The sequence below is a fragment of the Ursus maritimus genome, assembly GCF_017311325.1.
Source record: "Ursus maritimus isolate PB19 chromosome X unlocalized genomic scaffold, ASM1731132v1 scaffold_X1, whole genome shotgun sequence".
Taxonomy (NCBI): Eukaryota; Metazoa; Chordata; class Mammalia; order Carnivora; family Ursidae; genus Ursus; species Ursus maritimus.
In genome coordinates, this window is record NW_024423319.1 from 121,711,768 (window position 1) to 121,734,755 (window position 22,988).

General features: G+C 41.8%; 1 protein-coding gene across 1 annotated transcript in view; it reads left to right on the forward strand.

The window, feature by feature from the left end:
- Positions 1-22,465, forward strand: part of NLGN4X (neuroligin 4 X-linked) — a 44,052-nt gene extending 21,587 nt beyond the window's left edge. The window contains exons 2-4 of the mRNA XM_040638489.1: positions 5,016-5,201; positions 8,802-9,651; positions 18,065-22,465. Coding sequence (XP_040494423.1) covers positions 5,016-5,201; positions 8,802-9,651; positions 18,065-18,914 — 1,886 coding nt within the window. The 3' untranslated portion in view covers positions 18,915-22,465. The remainder of the gene's footprint in view (positions 1-5,015; positions 5,202-8,801; positions 9,652-18,064) is intronic.
- Positions 22,466-22,988: the final 523 nt, after the last annotated feature.

Consider the following 22,988-nt stretch of genomic DNA (forward strand, 5'->3'; position numbering starts at 1 on the left):
GGAAGTAGCCAGGATGGAGGAGTGAATTGGACATCTTGTCTCGGGCACCGAGGTGCACACACAGCAGAGGAACGAGGTGTCAGAGCTGTTTCAGAAATAAAAGCAAAAAGATTTGGTGGCCAATTGAATGCAAGTCCCACAAATCTACAGCAGTGTTCTAGTATGGGGTTTCGAATGGAAACGCATCTCAAGTTGGCTCAGAGAGGATTTGGTCCCAGACTGGCCATTGCCAAAATCTCATCACTGTGAAATTATTGACCAATGACCTTCACGCTTTGATCTCTATTGTGTAATAAGGAAAACTGTGTTTATTGTATTGTATTTTGTTTCCAGAATATAATTTTGGTCTTAGTTTGTGAGTTACTATAATTTCAACTAAATTACTTTAAAAAACACCTGCACAGCCTCATTCTCAATTACTTAGTGGGGAATATAATATACTTGATGGAACTAATGCAACGAATCCCGTTAACCACTGAACGGGCCCCGTGTTTGGAAACCTGTGCCGTAGAAATCATCTGTCCTGTCTTAGATTTATTCTACTGACGTTGGAAATAGATTTTGACCCTGTATGACATTGATGTGCTAATTAAATACAGTAGGTTATGACTCATGTCATCTGTAAGTAAACTAAAAGCTACAAATAGAGACACTGAATTTCAACAGCTTTCCCCCATCAGGCTCACAGAATTCAAATATGTACCTTTCCTTCCCTCCCATCTATAGATGTAGGCACATTCATCAAATCCTACCCAATTCCACTATGAAAACTTAAGTTTCACGTTGTAATAAGTGCACCCAGCGAAGGATTTCTGTGAACATCAGAGAAGAGAGATTTGCACGTATTTGGCTGATTTTCATCTTAAAACTAAACTCTGCTCCAATTCTTATCACACATTTCTTTCTGGGCTCATTTATGTGACCTCAAATAAATTCTCTCTCTTCTCACTGGAGAATTTTTAGGTAAACAGTCCTTTTTGCTTTTACTCCATTAAATTAAGTGTGTGTACAAACACACACACACATACACGCCCATATAGAAATGAGATGTTAGTGATTTGCTAGTAGGCTATTCTGTATCTATGTTTATATCACATATTCATACACGTTTGCTCTCACGGAATGATCTATTTATACAGATACATCCTACATACATTACATAAACATGTCCATGCATGACCTACATACACACATATGTGCATATATGCCATTAATAAGAATGAATCTATTGTCAACTATATTTCAGAAATTCTTTTAGAAATACAGTTGAGACTCTAATTCTACCAATTGCCGGTGAATGCACACCCTAAAAATATGAAATACATCATTCTATATACGCTTAGTACTTATCTTCTGGTTAGTGGTCACCCAAACAAGGTCTACTCTGCTTATGTAATGCATTATGTCCTAGAAGAAAATGGATTGGCGCTTTAAAGTCCTACCACTGGGCTTCTAACCATTGACCTGCAGTGCACGGACAGCCGTGTGACCTGGAGTCACTCTCCTAAACCCTATGGTACAATTCAGAAGAATGAGAAACCTTTAGATGGTGATAACCTATCATAAAAGCCTGAAACTTTTTCTTCTAGCACCAGTAAGAAGACCAAATACAGTGCTTCATTTTTATATGATGTGGAATTTCACTCAGCATGCAGGGGGAAAATGTGATTTATGGGGTGTAGGCATGTCTCGTGGACCATATTTTAAAATAACCGCTCGACAACTGAGCACGTCTCTTGTGTGAATGTATATATATTCTTTTGTTCGTTCCAGGGCTTGGAATGAAACTTGGTATCAATCTAGTGACAGTATGTCTGAGTTCGAGGGTCTGTTTTGTATCTCTCTCTCATTGTTGCATTGTTGGGGTGGGGCGGGGGGCTGACTGATTTACAGCCTTCATGGCAGAGACCTTAAATCTCAAAAGCCAAATGTTTCATCAGTGAAATGCTTCAAAGATCTGTAGCCAGGAGTCCTTATCTGTGAAAGAAGCCATTTGTTTAAACTCTCTGGCTTTAGCCAGCCAACGGGCTGTTCCTGTGAATTCATCGGCAGCATATATGGGCAGTTACGTCCTCTGCGGTGGGACAGACTTCTAAGGATGCTTCTACCAGCCCTCAGCTTTGGAGATGTGCCTGGCTGTTTCCAAATTAATTATCTACTCTCCCGTTCATAGAATTCCACGATAGTCAATGCATACCCATCTCATATCTGGATTATATCAAACACCGCATTTTCACCATCAGAACAGCAAAGGAATACGCTCTTGCAGAGAAAATAAAATTGCTTGCGTTCATGCTGTACCTGCAATGGAAACTCTGCCTTGTTAATTGTTTAAATTACAAGAGAAGGAAAAAAAAAAAGTCCCTGGGTGTTGCACTAACTGAATATTCTGTGGCAGAAACTATGGTAACACCGACTTCCAAAAAAACCCCACGTTCATTTGCTGAACTTCAGAGATGCATGGAGGAGCTGTTTCCCTCAGGACTTTTGGAAGGAATTCAGAATCGCAAAGATCAAACCTTTCAATAGGACGCTGTGAGGAAAGCTGAGATTTGCCAGCGTATAGAATATTAATTAGCCTGGCATTTGAGAGGTTACAACAGACACGTTTTGCTCGGGAGGGGCCCCGAAGTAATAAAGGCTGGTGATTTACCGTAGGTTGCAAATCCTCATGGTGCTCTGTGGAAACAAAATAAGCAAATAGGTCATTCTGGGAGAGTTGACAAGAGGGGGTGGGGGGGAGGAGAGGCGGTGGAGGAAGGATGTGTTAAAGACAGAGCAGTTCTGCCAAAAAATTACTAGGGCCTTTAGGAATTAATCACCTCTTTCCTTAATGGGGAAAGAGAGGCTTGTCTTATGGTTATTATACGGCACCCAAACTGCCATTAGGAGCGGTTTCATACAGAAAGCTGCATGAAAGGGGCTTTTCTCCCAAGCCGAGCACGATGCATTTTATGAGAAACTGTGTAAAAGGTTGCATGATGAATGCCAGAGCCGGGGAACATTCGCTGGCATGAAACGCTAATTAGTAATTGCTAATTAAACGAGGGAGGGGTTGGTAACGTCTGAACATTCCCACTGATCACAGCTAATCTCCGCGCAATCCCTGTGAACGCGGGAGAAGCCTGGATCTGCAGGACGTGCCGTACATTCACAACCTTGCAGGTTTCATCTTGCATCTGTTTGCATAGATACGGTCGATTGTGAGTTCGAGCGTTGCAATTTTAGAACCAAAAAGAAAAAAAAAAAAAAAACCTTCCCGTTGCTTTATTTTAAATGGGGCCCATTCATTTCTGATACCCTCCCAGCGCACCCTGTGCATTTTTCTCAGGTGCCTGGGGAACGAAGCCTCGCTTCCTCGTTGCGTACAAGCCTTCATCCCGCACTTACTTTGTTTTACGTTTTAGAATCCGGTGCTCGGGACCTCCTTAGAATTGCTGTCAGCTTTGGTTAGAGAGGGGGTTTGATGGCCTCGGTTCTAATTCCTGTTACTTCAGGGCCCAAATCAGTCCGTGTTCACATCGGCACTGGAGCAGGTGATCGCAGGAAGTTAATGTGCACTAATTGAAATGAAGTTAATGCCGTGGACTTGGAAATGCAATGGACGATGGAAATATCATAATTGGGTGTTTGGGGCAGGGGCAAATAACAAACTAAAATGGTTAAAAAAAACCCCACTTTTTATGACTTGCATGTTTTTGGGTCAGAAGGCTTGTGCAAGAAAGAGGGGATATAAAGTTGGGTTCATGCTTGTACAATAAATTAACCTTGGCTGGTGCTTTCCAAAACAACCGTAGTTTTGAATTTCAGCAGGAGAGTTATCTGTCTATCGACAAAATGGCTTCAAACCTCAGAAGGAAGCCTTCATCCAGGTCAGGATCTTTTTGCCACATGAAACAGGCAAGGAGTCCAATGTCTATGTGATCACTTTACTCCCATAAATGCCTTTTTTTTTTTTTTTTTTTTTGCAGCTTCTAAGCGGGAATTAGGAATTTGATGCCTGGGGAGTGAAATTAGTTCCTCAGGTTACGGAATCTTCCTTCTTCTTAAAATAAAACGTACCAGCTCATTCGATTTTAGGAACAGTTGGAGTGATTTGAATATGCATTGTCATTTGGCTGAGATGAAAGACTTGTGTGTTACTGTGTGTGACTCTGGTGTTTGTCCTGTAGGGGAAAGATACAGGTGCATGCTAAGTAAGACTGGGATCTCATGATGTCTATCATGTACTTTGAAACTGAAGCATTAAAAGGAATTCAATGAAAATATTAATAACAAATTCAATGGGAAAAAAACTGACCTATAATGCTTTTATACACATGCTCGTTCTCTTAAACATCTACACAGAAATCCCCCCAGCCCAACACATGTACTATTTTTCCCTGAAAAACTTCTTTTAGGATTTTCCCTGAAAACACATCTTTTAGGAGACTTTCTCACTTTGCAACTAGCATGTGCACAGGAATAATAACCTGAATCTGGTCAAATTTATAGTCTCTGATATAATCACGTGTTATAAATATTTTAGACTGATTGTGTCTGATACAGTAACCCTATACAAACTCAGAGGAGACATTGTATCATAGGGTCAACAGAAACAATAACCATTGTAACAATGATTTACATAACAAAATCGGTCCTGCCATGAGAATGCTCTCCAGGGACGCCTGGGTGGCTCAGTGGGGTAAGCCTTTGCTTTCAGCTCAGATCATGATCCTAGGGTCCTGGGGTTGAGCCCCATGTCAGGCTCCCTGCTCAGCGGACGGGCTGCTTCTCCATCTGCCTGCAGCTCCCCCTGCTTGTGCTCTCTCTCTGACAAATAAATAAAATCTTTAAAAAAAAAAAAAAAAAGCAAAGAAAAAATTGCTTTCAATGCTCTCCAGTGGTGCTTCTCATCTATAGGGAGACCAGCAAAGAATGAACAAGGTAGACCATGAGATACCTGTTCAAGGACCGGCAACGTGCATGTGCTTTTTAATAGTTGACAGCCCAACATATCCTGTGTTCTCTTGCAGGGTTTTTAAGTACCGGCGACCAGGCGGCCAAAGGCAACTATGGCCTCCTGGATCAGATCCAGGCGCTACGGTGGATCGAGGAGAACGTGGGCGCCTTCGGCGGGGATCCCAAACGAGTGACCATCTTTGGCTCGGGTGCGGGAGCCTCGTGCGTGAGTCTGCTGACCTTGTCGCACTATTCGGAAGGTAATAAGGGCATCCCCGTGCCGGGGGGCTGAGAAGGGAATGCGCACGGAGTGCATATCCGAGGTGCTCGGTGGCGGTGTTGCCCTAAGTCTCGCTCGCAACCTCCACCGAAAATCCCCAAAACAGGGTCGCCTGGGTGGCGCAGCGGTTAAGCGTCTGCCTTCAGCTCAGGGCGTGATCCTGGCATTATGGGATCGAGCCCCACGTCAGGCTCCTCTGCTATGAGCCTGCTTCTTCCTCTCCCACTCCCCCTGCTTGTGTTCCCTCCCTCTCTTGCTGGCTGTCTCTATCTCTGCCGAATAAATAAATAAAATCTTTAAAAAAAAAAAAAATCCCCAAAATGACATGGACTCCCATTCTTCTAAGTCAGCTTTCTTCCCATGTAAACCCTATTTTGTCATGTCACTTAAATTAACAATGAGATGCCCGTTGCAACAATTGGGACGAAAATGACTTCTTTAGAAAGACCAGCACTTTGCTTCTGCCTCTCTGACTTTATTCGGTCCGTTTTAAATGTTATCTTTTTGGTCAACTTTAAATTCGGTCAGCTTCTCATCTCAGCTTGGGGAGGGTAACACAGAAGAGAAACAGTGATGTAGGTAAGGGTTGCAGATTTGTGCATTCCGTAAACAACGTGGCTCACGGCCATGTGGTTTAAAAGTCGCTTGTCTGGGCGCCCGGGTGGTTCCGTCCGTTAAGCGTCCGACTCTTGACCTCAGCTCGGGTCATGACCTCAGGGTCCTGTGATCGAGCCCGGCATCGGGCTTCATGTTGGGTGTGTAGCCTACTTATGATTCTCTCCCTCTGCCTCTCTCCCTGCTAAAAAAAATTACATTAAATAAATAAAAAACAAAAATCCTGACCCACCCTAAGTCAAGGTGGCTCCCTTGTGTCCGTGGGGGAAGTGTAGCACCAAAGGGGATCTTGAAACTCATCTACTCCAAAGCTACCATTTATAGAAAGGAGATGGCAGCTCAGAGAGGTTGCATAACCCACCTAGGGTCACACAGCAAGCGACAAAGCCAGGGAAGAAACCAAGCTTCCCAGACCCCGACTCAAACCTATTCCCGTCCTTCCCCTTTAGCGATGAAACATCGGGGAAGAGTAGGAGGTGCTCTTGATCTTCTGTGCAGAATAGACTTGCCTTACGGGTTCATGAATATCTGTGCATATTCCCCATCGCCTCTCCTATTTGCTATTTTATGTACCAACTGCTTTTGCACTTGAATGTTGCGTCGTGAACTTCAGACTTCCTCTGACGGTGTTCAGCAGGCCTTAGGAGATAAAAACACTCAGCTTGAGTAGAAATTTTAAGTGGTCCGGACACCAATGTGACAAGTGGATTTTCAGCGTAGTAAGGAGATTCAGAATTCACCCGTCGATGAGATGCCCAGTGCAGGACCCACAAGCAACCATCAGTCAGATCAAAGCTGACAAAGTTGTAGGTGATTTCATAATGTCTAACGAGAGCTCGAATTAGGGGCTCACACTTATACTAACCCTTCATTTTTACAGAAATGAAAAAGTGAATAATGAGAGGGTTATACCGATTCCTTGGTAATATCGATTCCTGCAGCATTCCGTGAAATATTTAGACTTTCCCGTTTGTCAGTGGGTATAATCCCCGTTCTCGAGTGAGCAAGTAGTCAGGACTGGCTTCCGTAGGAATCAAACACTGTAAACCAGATCTAATTGGAGAAAGAGCATTCATTACTTAAATCAACAGATCGGAGATGAGTGGGCTCTGTGGCAGGGCTGCCCGTGGGTCATGTCTCTGTGGGGAAGCTTTTCAAAACAACCCAACAATATATAAATACCCAGACTGTCAGCCTTAGAATTGTACTTGTAGCAATGTAGTCTAAAAACACCATCACCCCATGCATGGAAAATGTTTTCATGAAGATGTTCACCACGGTATTATAGCAAAGACTCAAACGCAAAGCTCCAGGATTCAAAAGACAAGAAGGTTATAAGAAACAGGTGCATTTGCTCAAAGGAACAGTAATTGGCATCAAGAAGTCTGGAGCAGGGGCCCAGGAGCCTGGGAAACCCAATGTCAACGCTGTGCATGTATTGGACTCAGTGGTAGAAAACAGAACGTTGAGTGGCAAACAGCCCCATGGCCGTGACACCAAAATGCTGGCGTATCTTGAATTTTCTAGTATGAATGATGGCATTTTTCTTTATCTAATTTTTCAAGGTTTATCAGGGATTATAGTCTGTAACACACACAGACACACACACACACACACACACACACTGCTACATCAGTCACGGCCAATCAGTGTAAAAGGGGAAAAAAATAAAACACGTAACTTGTAGCACAATTTTTTTTCTAATCCTGATTATTTTAACTTACGAAAGTCTTCCATAGACAAGTATCGGCATCATTTCTTTCGCGGGTTTCCGCACATGGATCTTGAGAGCTAAACACACAGGTCAGTAGTTGTACATCTCTGAGAGTATTACCCACTCTGGGAGACCGGCCCCCGAATGACTTTGATGTTGCATTGAGCAAAGCCGAGCCATTGAAAATCTTCTCTTGTGTGTCCTCTTTGGGCCATGTTCCAGGCTTGAGAATCGCATCTTCCTGATTGCAATCATGTTTTCCTCACTTGATTGCTTGCATGACCTTAAAACGCTACAGGGCACGAACTTCTGGGCTCCCGGCTGAATTATTCTTCCAGCAACTCCCGAGGCATCAGAGCTGCGTCATGCTGGAATTCAAGAAAATGTCAGGAAGAGATAAGAAACAGAATGCTATCATTTTCTACCCCATCATCTCTTCTCCTGCAGTAGTGAAAAATAGAGGGTTTTTTAAAAAGTTATTTTACTTACGGACATTCATATTCTAGACTGATGTGATAGAAGATTGTAAGCTACATAGAATTTTACTCATCAAATTGCCCAATTTTTTTTTTTTTTTCATTTCTCGCCAAACACAGGTTTTTAACTTGTGACAGAATACAAGACAGAAAAGTCTGGGCTTTGAATTGATGCGATTTCGAGAACAGTCATTTGTTGAAAAATACATTTTAGTTGGGCAAGCAACTGAGGATTCCTTTAGGAATCACTAATTTAATTAATATTTTAGTCGTAAAAGTATGTATGTGATATATTGACGGTGGAAATACAAATACGTGTTGGAATTTATACTCTGAAACTGATTTCAGCGCATGGTTTTTTCCCCCATAATGAAGTGGTACCTGGTTTCGCCAGTGAGGCAAAACGGTCTTTGACGTCTTTCTGGCACAAAGCATATTTTTCAGGAATGGGGGAGGTGATAACTCGCTGAGGCTTTATTCACAGCATCTGGTGATAGGGATGCCAACACGAAATTGGGGAAGGGTAAATGGAGTGCATGGGTTTTTTTTAAACCAGTGCAGCTAAATTGTAAATGCAGTTTCATGTTCTTAAGCCCTGCGTGTGCGTGTGTGTGCGTGTGTGTGTGTGAAGAACACCCCAGCTAACCAATGTCCAGCAGCAGGGGGAGGGGGAGAGAAAGAGATGGAAATGACTAAAAACTCCTGAAAGAGCTGAATGCCACTGTATCCAGAAATTCACATGCCCCGGAGACAATCAGAGCCTTCTTTGCGAAGTAAAAGCTGCTTTTCTATCTTTCGGGTTTTCATTTGCATGTCTACAACTCTGCACCTGCAGGTCTGTTCCAGAAGGCTATCATCCAGAGTGGGACCGCCCTGTCCAGCTGGGCAGTGAACTACCAGCCTGCCAAGTACACTCGGATATTGGCAGATAAAGTCGGCTGCAACATGCTGGATACCACGGACATGGTGGAATGTCTTCGGAATAAGAACTACAAAGAGCTCATTCAGCAGACCATCACCCCCGCCACGTACCACATTTCCTTTGGCCCCGTCATCGACGGCGATGTCATCCCAGACGACCCCCAGATCCTGATGGAGCAGGGGGAGTTCCTGAATTACGACATCATGCTGGGCGTCAACCAGGGGGAAGGCTTGAAGTTTGTGGATGGCATCGTGGACAACGAAGATGGCGTGACGCCCAATGACTTTGACTTCTCCGTGTCCAACTTTGTGGACAACCTTTATGGCTACCCGGAGGGGAAGGACACGTTGCGGGAGACCATCAAATTCATGTACACGGACTGGGCCGACAAGGAGAATCCAGAGACGCGTCGGAAAACCCTCGTGGCTCTCTTCACGGACCACCAGTGGGTGGCCCCCGCGGTGGCCACCGCTGACCTCCACGCTCAGTATGGCTCTCCGACATACTTCTACGCCTTCTATCACCACTGCCAAAGTGAAATGAAGCCCAGCTGGGCGGACTCAGCCCACGGCGATGAAGTGCCCTACGTCTTTGGGATCCCCATGATCGGCCCCACTGAGCTCTTCAGCTGTAACTTCTCCAAGAACGATGTCATGCTCAGCGCTGTGGTCATGACCTACTGGACCAACTTCGCCAAAACCGGGTATGTTCTTCCCACACTGGCTTCTTACTTCTCTCCTGGTTTGTCTGCTTCCTTCACATGGTTCTTCTTTCCATGACACATACACACACACACAATAACGGTGGAGTGGCCGCGTTGTGTCCTCACCCCACGTTGCGTTGTATCAACCAGCATTTGGCCAGCGTGTTAATTGCATGACTAAAAACTCTGTTTTCCACCTGCCGGTTCAGGGCTGAGACATACATGGCAATTCTATTGGACGCTGATCCCAGAATTTCAAGTCTCAGTAGGAACCTGGTCTCCTTTGATAAATAGTAGGGTTATCGAAACCCATGTGCCACGTGGCCAGTTGTCTTTATTGTGTAGCCAAGAGGGTAAAGTTAATCTCATAATACATCTAGGAAATACTATGTATGGGAATATATACTATATAGTAACACACATATATGTATATACATCTGTACTGTTTCTCTACAGTTATGAGATTTATTTCCTACATATGCGTATATTTACAGATATATTCATTTAAGTATGTCATACACATTTATTTCATAAATAAATACCCATTTCATATATATGTGTATATATATGTATATACAGGAAATAAATGTATATAAATGTATATAATACACCTCAAAGGAAAGTGTATAAATATATATATACTTACGTGTATATATATATTTCTGTATATTTATATATATATATATATATATATACATATGTATGTATAGGGAAGTGTATAAATGTATACACACCTCAAAGGGAAGCTTGTTCGCTAAGCATAGCGGAAAATATACAAGACCCACACATAATAATTGATATCACCAATGTCGTCTTCAACAGCGTCTCTGCAAACAACAAGAGAAAAAGACTCCCCAACCTTTCAAATAGCTACAAACATCACAGCATCTTTTCAGTTTTCTCTTGTCTAATAACATAATTGTGGAAATTAATGAGCTATCATTCTGTTCTACCTGCATCCACTTCTCTCATTAACCTTGAGCCTCATGCCTGGAATTAACATCGGAGATGCCCAGGGCTCCGAGGGTTGGTGAATCTCCCCGTGGCATGCCGTGTGTCGGAATGGGGCTCCCACGCTGCGGCAGCCCCGCCCCAGTGCCTGAGTCCTGTGCACCTCAAAAGACAGGATGTGGGGAAGCTGAGGGTTTCCGTGCTTCCTTAGGGCTTTAACAGGTGTCATTCTTTCCAATGACCCCAAATATTATTGGGTGGCAAGTGCTTTCAGAGTATTTTGTGGTCCTAGCAAAGGTATGGCGTGCTTATAGAGTGCCAAGTGTATTGCATGGATACCCACTTTGAACTGTTAGATTTAACTAGTTTGGTCTAAGAAAAGGTCCTATGAGGGTGTCGGGGAGGGAGAATGCATGGACGTTTGAGAGAGGTGCATGCCTGTCACCTGAAGGTTGTTTCTTCAACAAGGAGATGACTGAGGTCAAGTCCACAAGTATTTTTCTATAATCCTTGTTTATTATATTATTATAACGTCCCTAGGGCTGGTATAACTGTATGCCACAGATGGTGTGGATTAAAACCACAGAAACGTGCTGTCTTACAGTTTGGATGCTAGAAGTCCAAAATGCAGGTGTTGGCAGAACCGTGCTCCCTCTAAAACCTGCAAGGGCAGGTTTCCTGCTACTTCCTAGCCCCCGTTGGTTTGTAGGCTCTCTTTGGTGTGCTGTGCTTCCAGCCACATCCCTCCAATTTCTGCATCTGCATCCCGTCCAACATTCCTACGTGTCTCTGTCTTTAGATGGCCATCTTCTTATCAGGACATCGGTCATATTACCTTAAAAGTCCAACCTGCTCCACCTTATCTCAACTGATTCCCTCTGTAATGACCCTATTTCCAAATAAGGCCACACATTCTGAGGGACTGGGGGTTAGCTCTTCAGCCTATGTTAATTTGAGGGGGAACACTTCAACCCATCAGCCCTCCTGAAGGCAGGATGATGCCCAATTGTGTCCTTGAACTCAGATGTGTGATACCTTTCCTAGCAAAGTGTCACATTCTTAAAGCAGAAAGACTCACAAGGCCATTTCCCAAATGGTGGCCACGCTCGTTCACTAACACTGGCGTCCACCCATAGCACTCTTTACGTAATATCTAAACACACCATCATTGCTTACCTTCGTTAAAACCACATACTTTTTCCCCTTACATGTTTGGAAATGAACTTCATATGATTTTCTTAAATGGGAAGCGACTATCATTCATCACCAGTGTAACTGAACCATTAAAAAAAAATGGTAAAATCCAAACAAAGCCATTAAATTCTCGTTAGCTCCTCTCGCCTTGCCAAAGGCTCTGAGGCTGATGCTCTCGCGCTGTTTAACAAAGAAAGAAAAAAAGATAAAGGATATTAGTGAATGTCACGAGATGGGAAAGAGCTCCTAGCTCCAAATGGACCTTTTCACCAAGACCTATCAAAGACTGAGCCAGGATTAGAAATACCATAACATTCTGTTAGTGGGTGCGTTTTCATGGCCTCACTTGGGTTCCTAAGATCTCCATGCCTACCGCCTGTGTTTCACACCCCGCATATGGGGAACATAGACGCAGAGCTCTTGATGTGGCCTGGGATTCATCAGGGGCCACAGACCTTCATATGGCCATTCGCGGTATGTGCTCAGGATGCTTGTGGCCTTCATGAAGGTGCTAAAGATGGTGGGACACATGGGAAAAGAGTGAGCACATCAGCAGCGAGGAACAGCTCTCCTCTGAGGGGAGTCAAGAACTTCAGAGAGAGTTGAGCTCTCGCTGAGCAAACAGGAAAGAGACGATGGAGAGCTCTGGATGTCAGTCTGAAGGATCTGGACCGCGTCCAAAAAGGAGCTGGTTTTGCTTCCGCATTGCATGCCGATCCCAGGTGAAATAATAAATACTTAGGAATATTAATATGCAGTGAGTTTTCTTAATTCAGCTGGAAAGGTCATTGAAATGACTGAAATCATCCTTTAGAGGAAGTCTCTCAGAACTTCCTCTAATGTGAAATGCAAAATGCCATTTTCCAGCGTGAGTAGGCGGTAACATTTCCATAGCTGCTGGTCTAACAAGAAAATGGAGGAATAAGGGGATGTGAGGTCTGCTGATTTAATTATTTGTCAATACATCTCAAAGTCCTAAGAGGTGGTTGGTAGTTATTTATTTAAATAGGGTGGTGGTACAATAAGGTCTGTGCAGAGGAGTACTTCCTTGTCCCCAGGGGGCTGCTTGAGGGGTGCAGAGGAACATGAGCCAAAATGGTGCCCGTAAGGGAATAACATAGGATAAACCATATCGATGCCACTGGATGAGGGGTGGTGCTTAACTCTGGACTCAGACCATGACACACAGACCATGACACAATACACAGAGAACCATCAGCTGCTCCCCATAGGCAGTAGAGAGACAGGATCATAAGAGTATCTCACCATCTGTCCATCGCAACATGTTGCTATGGGGAGAGGAGTACATGGTCTCAGGACATGTATCCCCATCATCATGTGGTGTTGCTTCCAATCTTCTGCACCTTACAGACAGCACTCTGGTGTTCCTTATTACTGCTTTTCATACAACCCAAAGCTCATAAGTCTGACCTTCTGTCTAGGTTTCAACGTCTATATTACATGGTATGCCACCTTTGTTGTTAAGCACGGGAAAGTAACGTTGGGAATATGTGTGTAGGTGGGAGACAGGAAGGAGAGAGGAGAGTTCCTGGTAGCTAGGAGGCTGTTTCCGTGACCCAGGTGAGAAGACTCACCCAAAACAGTGCTGGAAAAACAACATAGGCCAAAACATGTACTTGTCTACAAATAAAGCTGATGTAGAAAGTTTTGATAAACAAGAAGTCATGTCACGGAAAAACTAAAACGAATTCCAAGGTTTACAGAGCATGAGGAAGTTTCGAAATCTGTGTCATCCAAAATCTCTTTGGGAGTATAAGACCCGCCTGGTGCATAGAATCCAAGTGCTCATGGACCAAACACCGATTTGGTTTGAGCTCTTTGCGGGAAGAAGTGGCAATAAAGGGAACACCAAGGAAGACTTGATCTCTCTAGAACACATTGCAACAGGCAGCACTTTGAGCAACCCAATGATGCCTTGTTCATCGAAGGGCTTACTTAAATGCTATCAAGTTAAGAGAATGGAAAGACAGTTTTGGCACGGCCAATGCAACCAACACAGATTTCAATTTTTTTTAATTTGTTCTCAGGACATTGGTGTAAGGCTGCATGAATTTTGATCATGTTGGTTATCTCGTGATGAGTTTGTATTCAATCTTTGCAAAAAGCAAGAGGCGCTTAGGGTGGAGGGCTTAGGGACACCTGCAGCCTCGGTCTGGTCTTAAAATGACCTTTCCTGCCAAAACACATTTTAAGCTGAATGAGTGAACATCTGTCTTGTGTAGGTGGACATGTGTCATCGAACCTATTTTCTTGGTGCATAGGGTAGTCTTCTTCTTAGAGGTCTAGTAACTAATAGCTACTAAATTATGTTGGGTGTAAGGAGGATCTTACACCACCAAAAAGAGCCTCTCAGAGAGTTTACTGATATTTTTAAAGAAATCATACTACCTATCTCTAGCAAATAAAATGGACCACAAGAGCTTAGAAATGCACTTGACTGTTCTTTGCCAAAATGATGTCTCCAATTATGACAGGTGAAAATGTCTGTTCCAGGTGCTGGGAAATGCAGATATGCATTGAGGTTTTTACTCGGGAGGGAAGATACGTCCGTTTCTTTCTATCCTTAATCATTATGATCTTTAATTTTATTCGTGGAAATTAAAACATGCCACCTGCAGAAGTCAAGTCTAAAAAGCAAGACACTGATATCCCACTTAGAGGTCTTGCTGTCTTTGGAGTGTTTGACAAGGAAAATGATGGACTTTCATAAGCTCTGTGAGTTTATCTTGGGTTAAGGCTTCTGACTGTGCATCTCCAAGAACTTTAATAGATAGATTGTATCAGGCTAAAGCTTACTTATCTGGATTTTCAAAATCCTCTGCTCTATTCTTTGAGAACAAAATAAATGTGTTTCTTTACCTTTCAAATGCACAGTGAATTTCATCAAAAATAGTCCAAAATCGAACATGAACAGAACACTCTCTTTCCGAGATGCCCTCCGCTTAATAAAAGGTCCACACAGCTAATAGACCCAATTCAGTGAAATCAGATCAATGGAAAAATAGTAGGAATTCTCACCATCTTTCCTTGCTTTTAGAACAATAAAAATCGATGACAAATGTTTCCATGGCAGATTCCAATTAAATAGGAATTTTTTCAAAAATTTATTCCAGAACACTCAAAAGAAACATGAGATGCTATACTGAAGCCAACATTTTTATGAAACATGTAAGAATTTTAAAAAGAAGAGATAAAATGTTTATTTTTAAATATATTAATGCTTGTAAATGGACACATAAATAAGAAAACTCATGGCATTAGGACCTATAATTTTATGTTTTATTTTCTTAATCCTATTAGTAAAATAAAAGCACTTCAGTTAGTGTGTATTCAGTTAAAAGGTGAAATTTCTTTTTCTGGTATACCATGTATATAATTAGATCCATATATATATAGATAGATAGATATCTACATATGAAGTATATTTTATGCAGTGTATACTATGGTATACAATATATTTTCATACAGTATATAATATACAGTATACTTTAATATAGCATATACTATATATATACACAGTATACCATATATACTGTGGTATAGAATATATACTATATATACTATATAGTACACTGCATATATTGTGGTCTACAATACATTCTATACATAGTACATAATATACTATGGTATCAGTATAATTTTATACAATGTAGACTATAGATAGTATGTATGCTGTGATGTACAATCAATATTATATACAGTATATAGTATACCATATATACTATAACATACAGTATACTTTTATACAAGGTATACTATAGACAGTATATAATATACTGCATATGCTGTGGTTTATAACATGCAATATACAAATACAGTATACCATGTATACTTTGGTGTAGTGTACAGTATACTTATATACAATATATTCTATACTGTCTGTAGAATATATTGTATATGCTGATTTATAATATATACAATATACAAATACAGCATACCATATATACTGTTATATACAGTAAATACTATGCGCAGTATACAGTGAACATTATGTACTGCAGTGCACAGTATACTTTTATACAACGTATACTATAGACAGTATATAATATACTGCATATGCTATGGTTTATAACATGCAGTAGACAAATACAGTATACCATATATACTTTGGAGTAGTGTACAGTATACTTTTATACAATATATACTATATTGTATATACTATGATTTATAATATATACAATATACAAATACAGTATACTGTATATACTGTGGTATACAGTAAATACAATGTACAGTATACAGTGTACCTTATATACTGTGGTATACAGTATATAATATACTGCATATGCTATGATTTATAATATATGCAATATATAAATATACTATATATACTGTGGTATACAGTAAATGGCATGTACAGTGTTTCGTACACCGTATATACCGTGGTATACAGTATAGTTTCATACGGCATGCACTATATACAGGATATAGTATACTGTATATGCTGTGGTTATTACAGCATATGACTTTATAGTCATCTCTCCCTAAGCAATTTTTAGGTATTCTACTTCACATATTTGCAGAAGGGGATAGTATTTATTAAGCTGTCGCTATTTGCGCCACACTGTGTAGTGATTATTTAACCTCCATCACTAACTTCCAATCCCAATATTCTCACCCATTCTTAGATGAAGGTGATGAGGCCGAGAGAGGCTTAAGAGTTTGCTCATGATTTCACAGCTTGAAGAGGGACAGCTGCAGGGCTTAAGGCATGAAAATGCTTTAGACAGCCTCAGACTGAGGGCAAAAGTCCTTCCTTTAGCAAACGCTGCACCTGCTGGTCCATGTATTGTTTGCATCCTGCCCAATGCACGGTCATGTGTGTGGACTTGGGATCTTCAGGGAGGACCTTCTGGTCCCCCAGTCTTCTGGTGTGTGAGCTGACGGAGAGTGGCTGCAGGTAGCTTTGTAAATGCTGCCAAGAAGTTGTAGCGTGCCGGGTAGAAGTTCGAACACCCAGGGCGATCGACGTGGGTGTGCAGGTCCCACCTTGTTCCGGCCCATACGTGATGTCTGAATGCTCAATGCTGTTTAACAGATGACATTTTACTTCGCCTGACCTCAAAATTTTCCAAACAAATAAACATAAAGATGAAGTATACTTCACTTTACCAACCCTAAAAATAAACGGAAGAGATGAGAATAGGATATTTTGGGGAGGTTGGTTGTAAGATTTAAAAAGTTGGTGGCAAAAACATTTAAAGTACCATGTTGTGGATTATCCTTTACTTTTGATGATTCTCTTTCTTCCTCTGCTCGCTTCTGTGGATAACAAGGCAATTCTCGGGTTCAAAGTTGGCCGGGCGCACTTAACATCTACAAAACCCCTCAATTTCTGGCACTGAGTGTTACTTCTTCTAAACGTGAACTTCGCTATATTTGAAAGTGTGATCTTATCAAAATTCTTAGAATTAATGGAAAGTTCTTTGATCTTTACGTGGTTCAGTCTTCAAAAGGTTTTCAAGTACATAAGTATCCCTCTTTCAAATAGAGAGCAAACACATGATGCATATTACTGTTTACTCACATTTTGCAATGATAAGGCCTGTTTTTATTTGATTTTTAACACACATTTTAGTTATTAAAGCTGCAATCTGTATTCGCCCACCTCAGACGCCACTCTTGAGCAAGAAAGAGAATGTCTGCTTTTCGAACAACAGCCTCTAAGTTAGGATTTCTCAACCTCAATACTATTGACATTTGTGACAAGAGACTTCTTTGTGTGGTGGGCTCTCTTGTGCTCTGGAGAATGTTGAACGCTGCCCCCAAGCCCTCCACCCATTCCTGGCACGACCCTCCATGCATGAGAACCAAAAATGTCTCCGCACATTGCCAAATGTCCCTGTGCAGGCAAAACACCTTTGGTTGAGATTTATGGCTCCAAAGTAGCTAAACTTGAAATACTGAAAAACGTCCTACACCCATTTTTTTTTCTCAGTTTTTCCTTGTTGAAGAGCATTTGATGCATTCAAAAAATAGTACAAATGTTATGGAAATGCCATGACCCTGCCATCAGGAATTATGTTTAAAATAAAGGGAAGAGGGGGTGTTAATGAAAAGGCAAAATGGTAGCCGTGTTTGGATTCCAGCAGAATGTGTCTGTTGCTCCTTGGGTACTTGGTTCTCATCAATAAACATGTGTGATTCACTGGTTGTGATTCCCTGTTTTATTTGATGAAGAGATTTACGTGTCCCGTGTCGAAGAGTGTGACCTTCTTTCTCTTTTTTTTCTCCCTTCTGTCCCCAGTGACCCAAATCAGCCTGTTCCTCAGGATACCAAGTTCATTCATACAAAACCCAATCGCTTTGAGGAGGTGGCCTGGTCCAAGTATAACCCCAAAGACCAGCTCTATCTGCATATTGGCCTAAAGCCCAGAGTGAGGGATCACTACCGAGCGACCAAGGTTGCTTTCTGGCTGGAACTGGTTCCCCACCTTCACAACCTGAATGAGATCTTCCAGTATGTCTCAACGACCACAAAGGTCCCTCCTCCTGACATGACCTCCTTTCCCTATGGAACCCGGCGGTCTCCCGCCAAGATATGGCCCACCACCAAACGCCCAGCCATCACTCCCGCTAACAACCCCAAACACTCCAAGGACCCTCATAAGACAGGGCCCGAGGACACAACCGTCCTCATCGAAACCAAACGGGATTACTCCACCGAACTGAGCGTCACCATCGCCGTGGGGGCCTCCCTGCTCTTCCTCAACATTTTGGCCTTTGCGGCTCTGTACTACAAGAAGGACAAGAGACGCCACGAAACGCACAGGCGCCCCAGTCCCCAGAGAAACACGACCAATGACATTGCTCACATTCAGAACGAAGAGATCATGTCGCTGCAGATGAAGCAGCTCGAACACGACCACGAGTGCGAGTCACTGCAGGCACACGACACACTGAGGCTCACCTGTCCCCCAGACTACACCCTGACGCTGCGCCGGTCTCCAGATGACATCCCACTCATGACACCAAACACCATCACCATGATTCCAAACACACTGACGGGGATGCAACCTTTGCATACGTTCAACACCTTCAGCGGAGGACAAAACAGCACCAATCTCCCCCATGGACACTCGACCACTAGAGTATAGCTTTGCGGTTCCCTTGCCCTCCCTCGGCTCCTCCCCGCCGGAGACAGGGAGAAAGAGAGAAACAACATCCCCGCGCAAGGAATGTCTGTCATCCCACTGACTTAGGACAGAAACAGGAGAACAGTGACAGGGCCGCCATCGTGTCCCTGTGGACCCATCCCGTTGGCATTTCCTAGTATTACGAGATCAACTTCTGACCCTATGAAATGTGAAAAAGTATCCATTGCTGTTACATCCCTGCTTCACCCTCCCCATCTCTCCAACGAACGTTTAGCGTGACTAGGACATCGCCGTCTCACGGACCTGGATGTTTCCAACGCAACACTGAAAGCTGACCCTTTGGGAACTCAGCCAGGGACACTTAAAAAAAATTTTTTTAAATTACAATTGAAAAACAAAACCCAACAAAAAAAGTTCTTTATGTGCCATACAACGGATGGCTCTACGGAAGGAAAGAAAGAGTCTGTGGGCTTTTACCCAGCATACGGAGAGGAGGAAACGTAGAATTGTATTATTCCAAGAGCAGACTATGTAGGAACATACATATAGTTCTGTGCAAAGAGATGTTTTGCCAGCCTGAACTATATTTAAGAAACTTTGTAAAAAAACAAAAACAAAAAAAATGTATATAGCTGTGAGTTTAAACAAAAACACACACAGAGAAAAAAAACCAACAAAAAAGCTTTTATTGGTGTTTTCAGTTTGAAAGAGCCTTTACCAAGATTGTGCTTTTCATTGTGGTCTGTATGTATATAAATATATATATACATTAGTCATTCACCTCTGTTTCCTCCCGGACACAGGAGGATTTTCTTCTTAATTACTTGTGGTCAGCAGAGACACGGGGCTTTCTAACGCATTTCATTTGTAGGAGAATGTGGTGTCACTCAGCGGACCCAGACTGTCTGTGCCGTGGGGCTATCCCCCCTTCGCGGGTTGCACAAATGCATGCAACGGCATTCCTAGGAGACCGTGGTTTCAGAAAACTTTTTTATTTTTGTGTGTTAGCCTTCACGGAGTTGCAACGCCAGGACGGACCCCCAGCGTGGGGTCCATGGAGAGCTTGCCGAATTAGAAACACACACCCACAGAGCGACAGCAGGAGACACAAAACACAGATCTTGGTCTGTCGTTGTGGTTCTTTGAATATGTTGAGGGAGATTTGCTTCCCACTCCAGGGTCCTGCCAAAAAAGGGAAGAAAGCTTGCCTTTGGTGGGGCCATGCCCTGCCAAGTAAATACGGCTCAGTGTTCCCGCAGTGCAGCTGTGGAAGGCTTAACGCTGGTTAAGCTACCTCCTCCGTTTAGCTAATCAGATTGAAGCGAGGGCATGTGTCTTTCCCTTTTTTTTTTTTTTTTTTTCGGTTTAAGCAGTAAGTCCCTTATTTATCAGTAAGCAAGATTTTTTATTCTTTCTATCATTTATTGGACAAAACATACGCTTGTCTGAAAGTCCTGCCTTCCGTGGACCTATGTATCAGTCCCTGATCCATGAGCACTGCAGACAGAAAACAAACCTACAGGAAAGGACAGAACGTGAAAAGTGCTTTTAGTGGGTTTTCCGGGAAGTTAGGATAGCTTTCACCGTCAAGGTAAGATATGCAAATGACTCACCCATTTTTAAATCGGCAAGCAAACTGGGGACCGGAGATGTGCCCTCCAACACCTTCCCATGTTCCCATTGTCCTTTTAATTCTCCCGAAGGAATAATTTTGAGTGTCATAAGGTGGAAAGAAAAGATAGCCGTGGTTACTTTGTATTTTGTCTTTCAAGAATTATTGCAACATCAGGAAATAGTAGCCAAAGATACCTGAAAATACTGTCTCTGGGCTTGACTGTGGTTATTTTGCAAACCCAGGCTTAAAAGTCATTGCTGAGTTGGGGATTCTCCAGAAAGAGCAGTCCAACGTCCTTTTGCCCCTTGGAACTACCTTTGCAAACTGAACCCATACACGAACACTGTAGCGATCTACGTCAACGTGTTCGAAAACGCCCTCTAGAAAAAGACAGTCCTTAGAAATGCGCACAAGTCAACACAATCAATTCTGTCGTTTATCTGGCGTTACCTTTGGGAGGGGTTCTCTGTATATACATCTGCGAACTGTTTCAATCCCTCCTTTGCACATGGCGAAGCCACACTCCTTCCCTGCAGCTCGAGGGGTCACGGATACGAGTTTTGTCCCCCAGTTCATCACTTTCTAAAGCGATCGTCAGGTCATTTCTGCAAGCTCTGTATTTCCCCCAGCTGGGCTACGGCAACTTAGGCTGTCCATACATCTCCACGGGAAGTGATGCCTGGCATTGGTGTGGGTCTGGTATGTTTGTAATGTGAATTCCAATATTTGTTTAGTATTTCCAATTGTCTTCTGCTAGCAATATGCACACTAATGTGTCAGGCTTGTGACATTTGGATAAGGAAAAAAAAAAAGAGTTCTTGTTAAGTGAATAACTTTAGCTTTTACAGAGGATATGATCAAAAGAAATTTAATACATCTTAAAGGATATCTTATTTCTACATGGAAAGAAGTTATAGAATCTTCATAGAGTTCTATGAGAATAAAATATACTTGCTATCTATAAAAAAGTGAAAAAAGAGAAAAAAATGAGAAAAAAAATAAGTAAAAAAACAAAAAAAAAAAAAACCCACAAAAACAAAAAACTTTCCTAGGCTTTTATTCTTGACCTTCACAGGCACGCAGGGTTTAATGGTTTCTTGAGTTATTATTTTGCAATTTTGTTTTTGATTTTGCCTTAAGTAATGATAGAAGATATATATGGCTGGACACATATGTATAAACTTTTCAGCAGCATTTTTAATAATAAAATATCACAGTATTTTCTAATGCTTTGTGCAAATAATTAAGCGTCCGTTCTTTTGTTGTAGGTGGTCTATTTTATTGACTTTTTCTTTTCCGCCCTCCGACCGCCGTTTTCATTTTAAGAGCTCAGTGGTCCATCAGGTAAAAATGGACCCACTCTACTGGTGAGGGATGAAGGAAACCATGGATGATGCCTCTGATGTTTCCTGAATGTTTCTGAAATGCGATGCTGGGATCTATGACTTCTCCTACTGCCCGTCCGTTCTCCCGGTGCTGGGTTTGACATCGACGTAATCATGCCCTACAGCTTTCAAATAGCCTTCATGGAGTAAATCTGCAAGGGACAGAAATTCTGAGCAAATGTCAAGAGGCAGAAAACTGCCACCATGCCAGGGAGAGCAAATTTGCCAAGTCCTCACAGTGCATCTGGCCATCTCCTATCCACTTGACCGTTCGCGAGAGCCCCCAGGGAAGGCACCTGTGTGACCCCTTTTTTGAAGTGGAGGAAATTGAGAGTCAGACACTTTTAGCTGGTGGGTAGCAGAGCCTAGGTTCAGAGAGAGAGAGCATGCTTCCAAGTCCAGACTCCACCAAAAAGACAGCAGGAATTTCTACCCCACGTGCGTGCGTCGCATGACCAATTAGCCAATTGTCATATAAAGAGCCCCAGCAAATGCTGTGACTGTTTGCTGCACTTGAACTCTGAATAGTTTTACATATTGATTCAGGTCATTTGCTGAGTGGGAGGCCAACGGGATATATAGATTATATGTTATGTATATATAGTAATAATATTTTAATAATATATTTCATTATTAATGACATTAATAATTGAATAAAATACTTCATATTATATGTATTATAATATATAAATAAGAATATATAAGTATATTTTATATAAAATATGAAAATAGTGATTATATTATTTATGATATAATTTATAATTATGTAAAGTAAAATATATAGTAATTTTATTAAATTTAAAGTACGGGAAACAAATTTATATATTCTATATAAATATATTTAATATACATTATAATATATATTTAATATACACATAAAATATATACCATATATAATCTGTAATGTATATAGTTTATATAATATATAGTATATATTATAGTCCATAATATATACTAGTATAATACATATAGTTTATATATATAGTTTAATATATATAGTTTATATAAATATATATAGTTTATATATATAATATAGTATATATTATAATATATTATCCATAATATATACTGTAT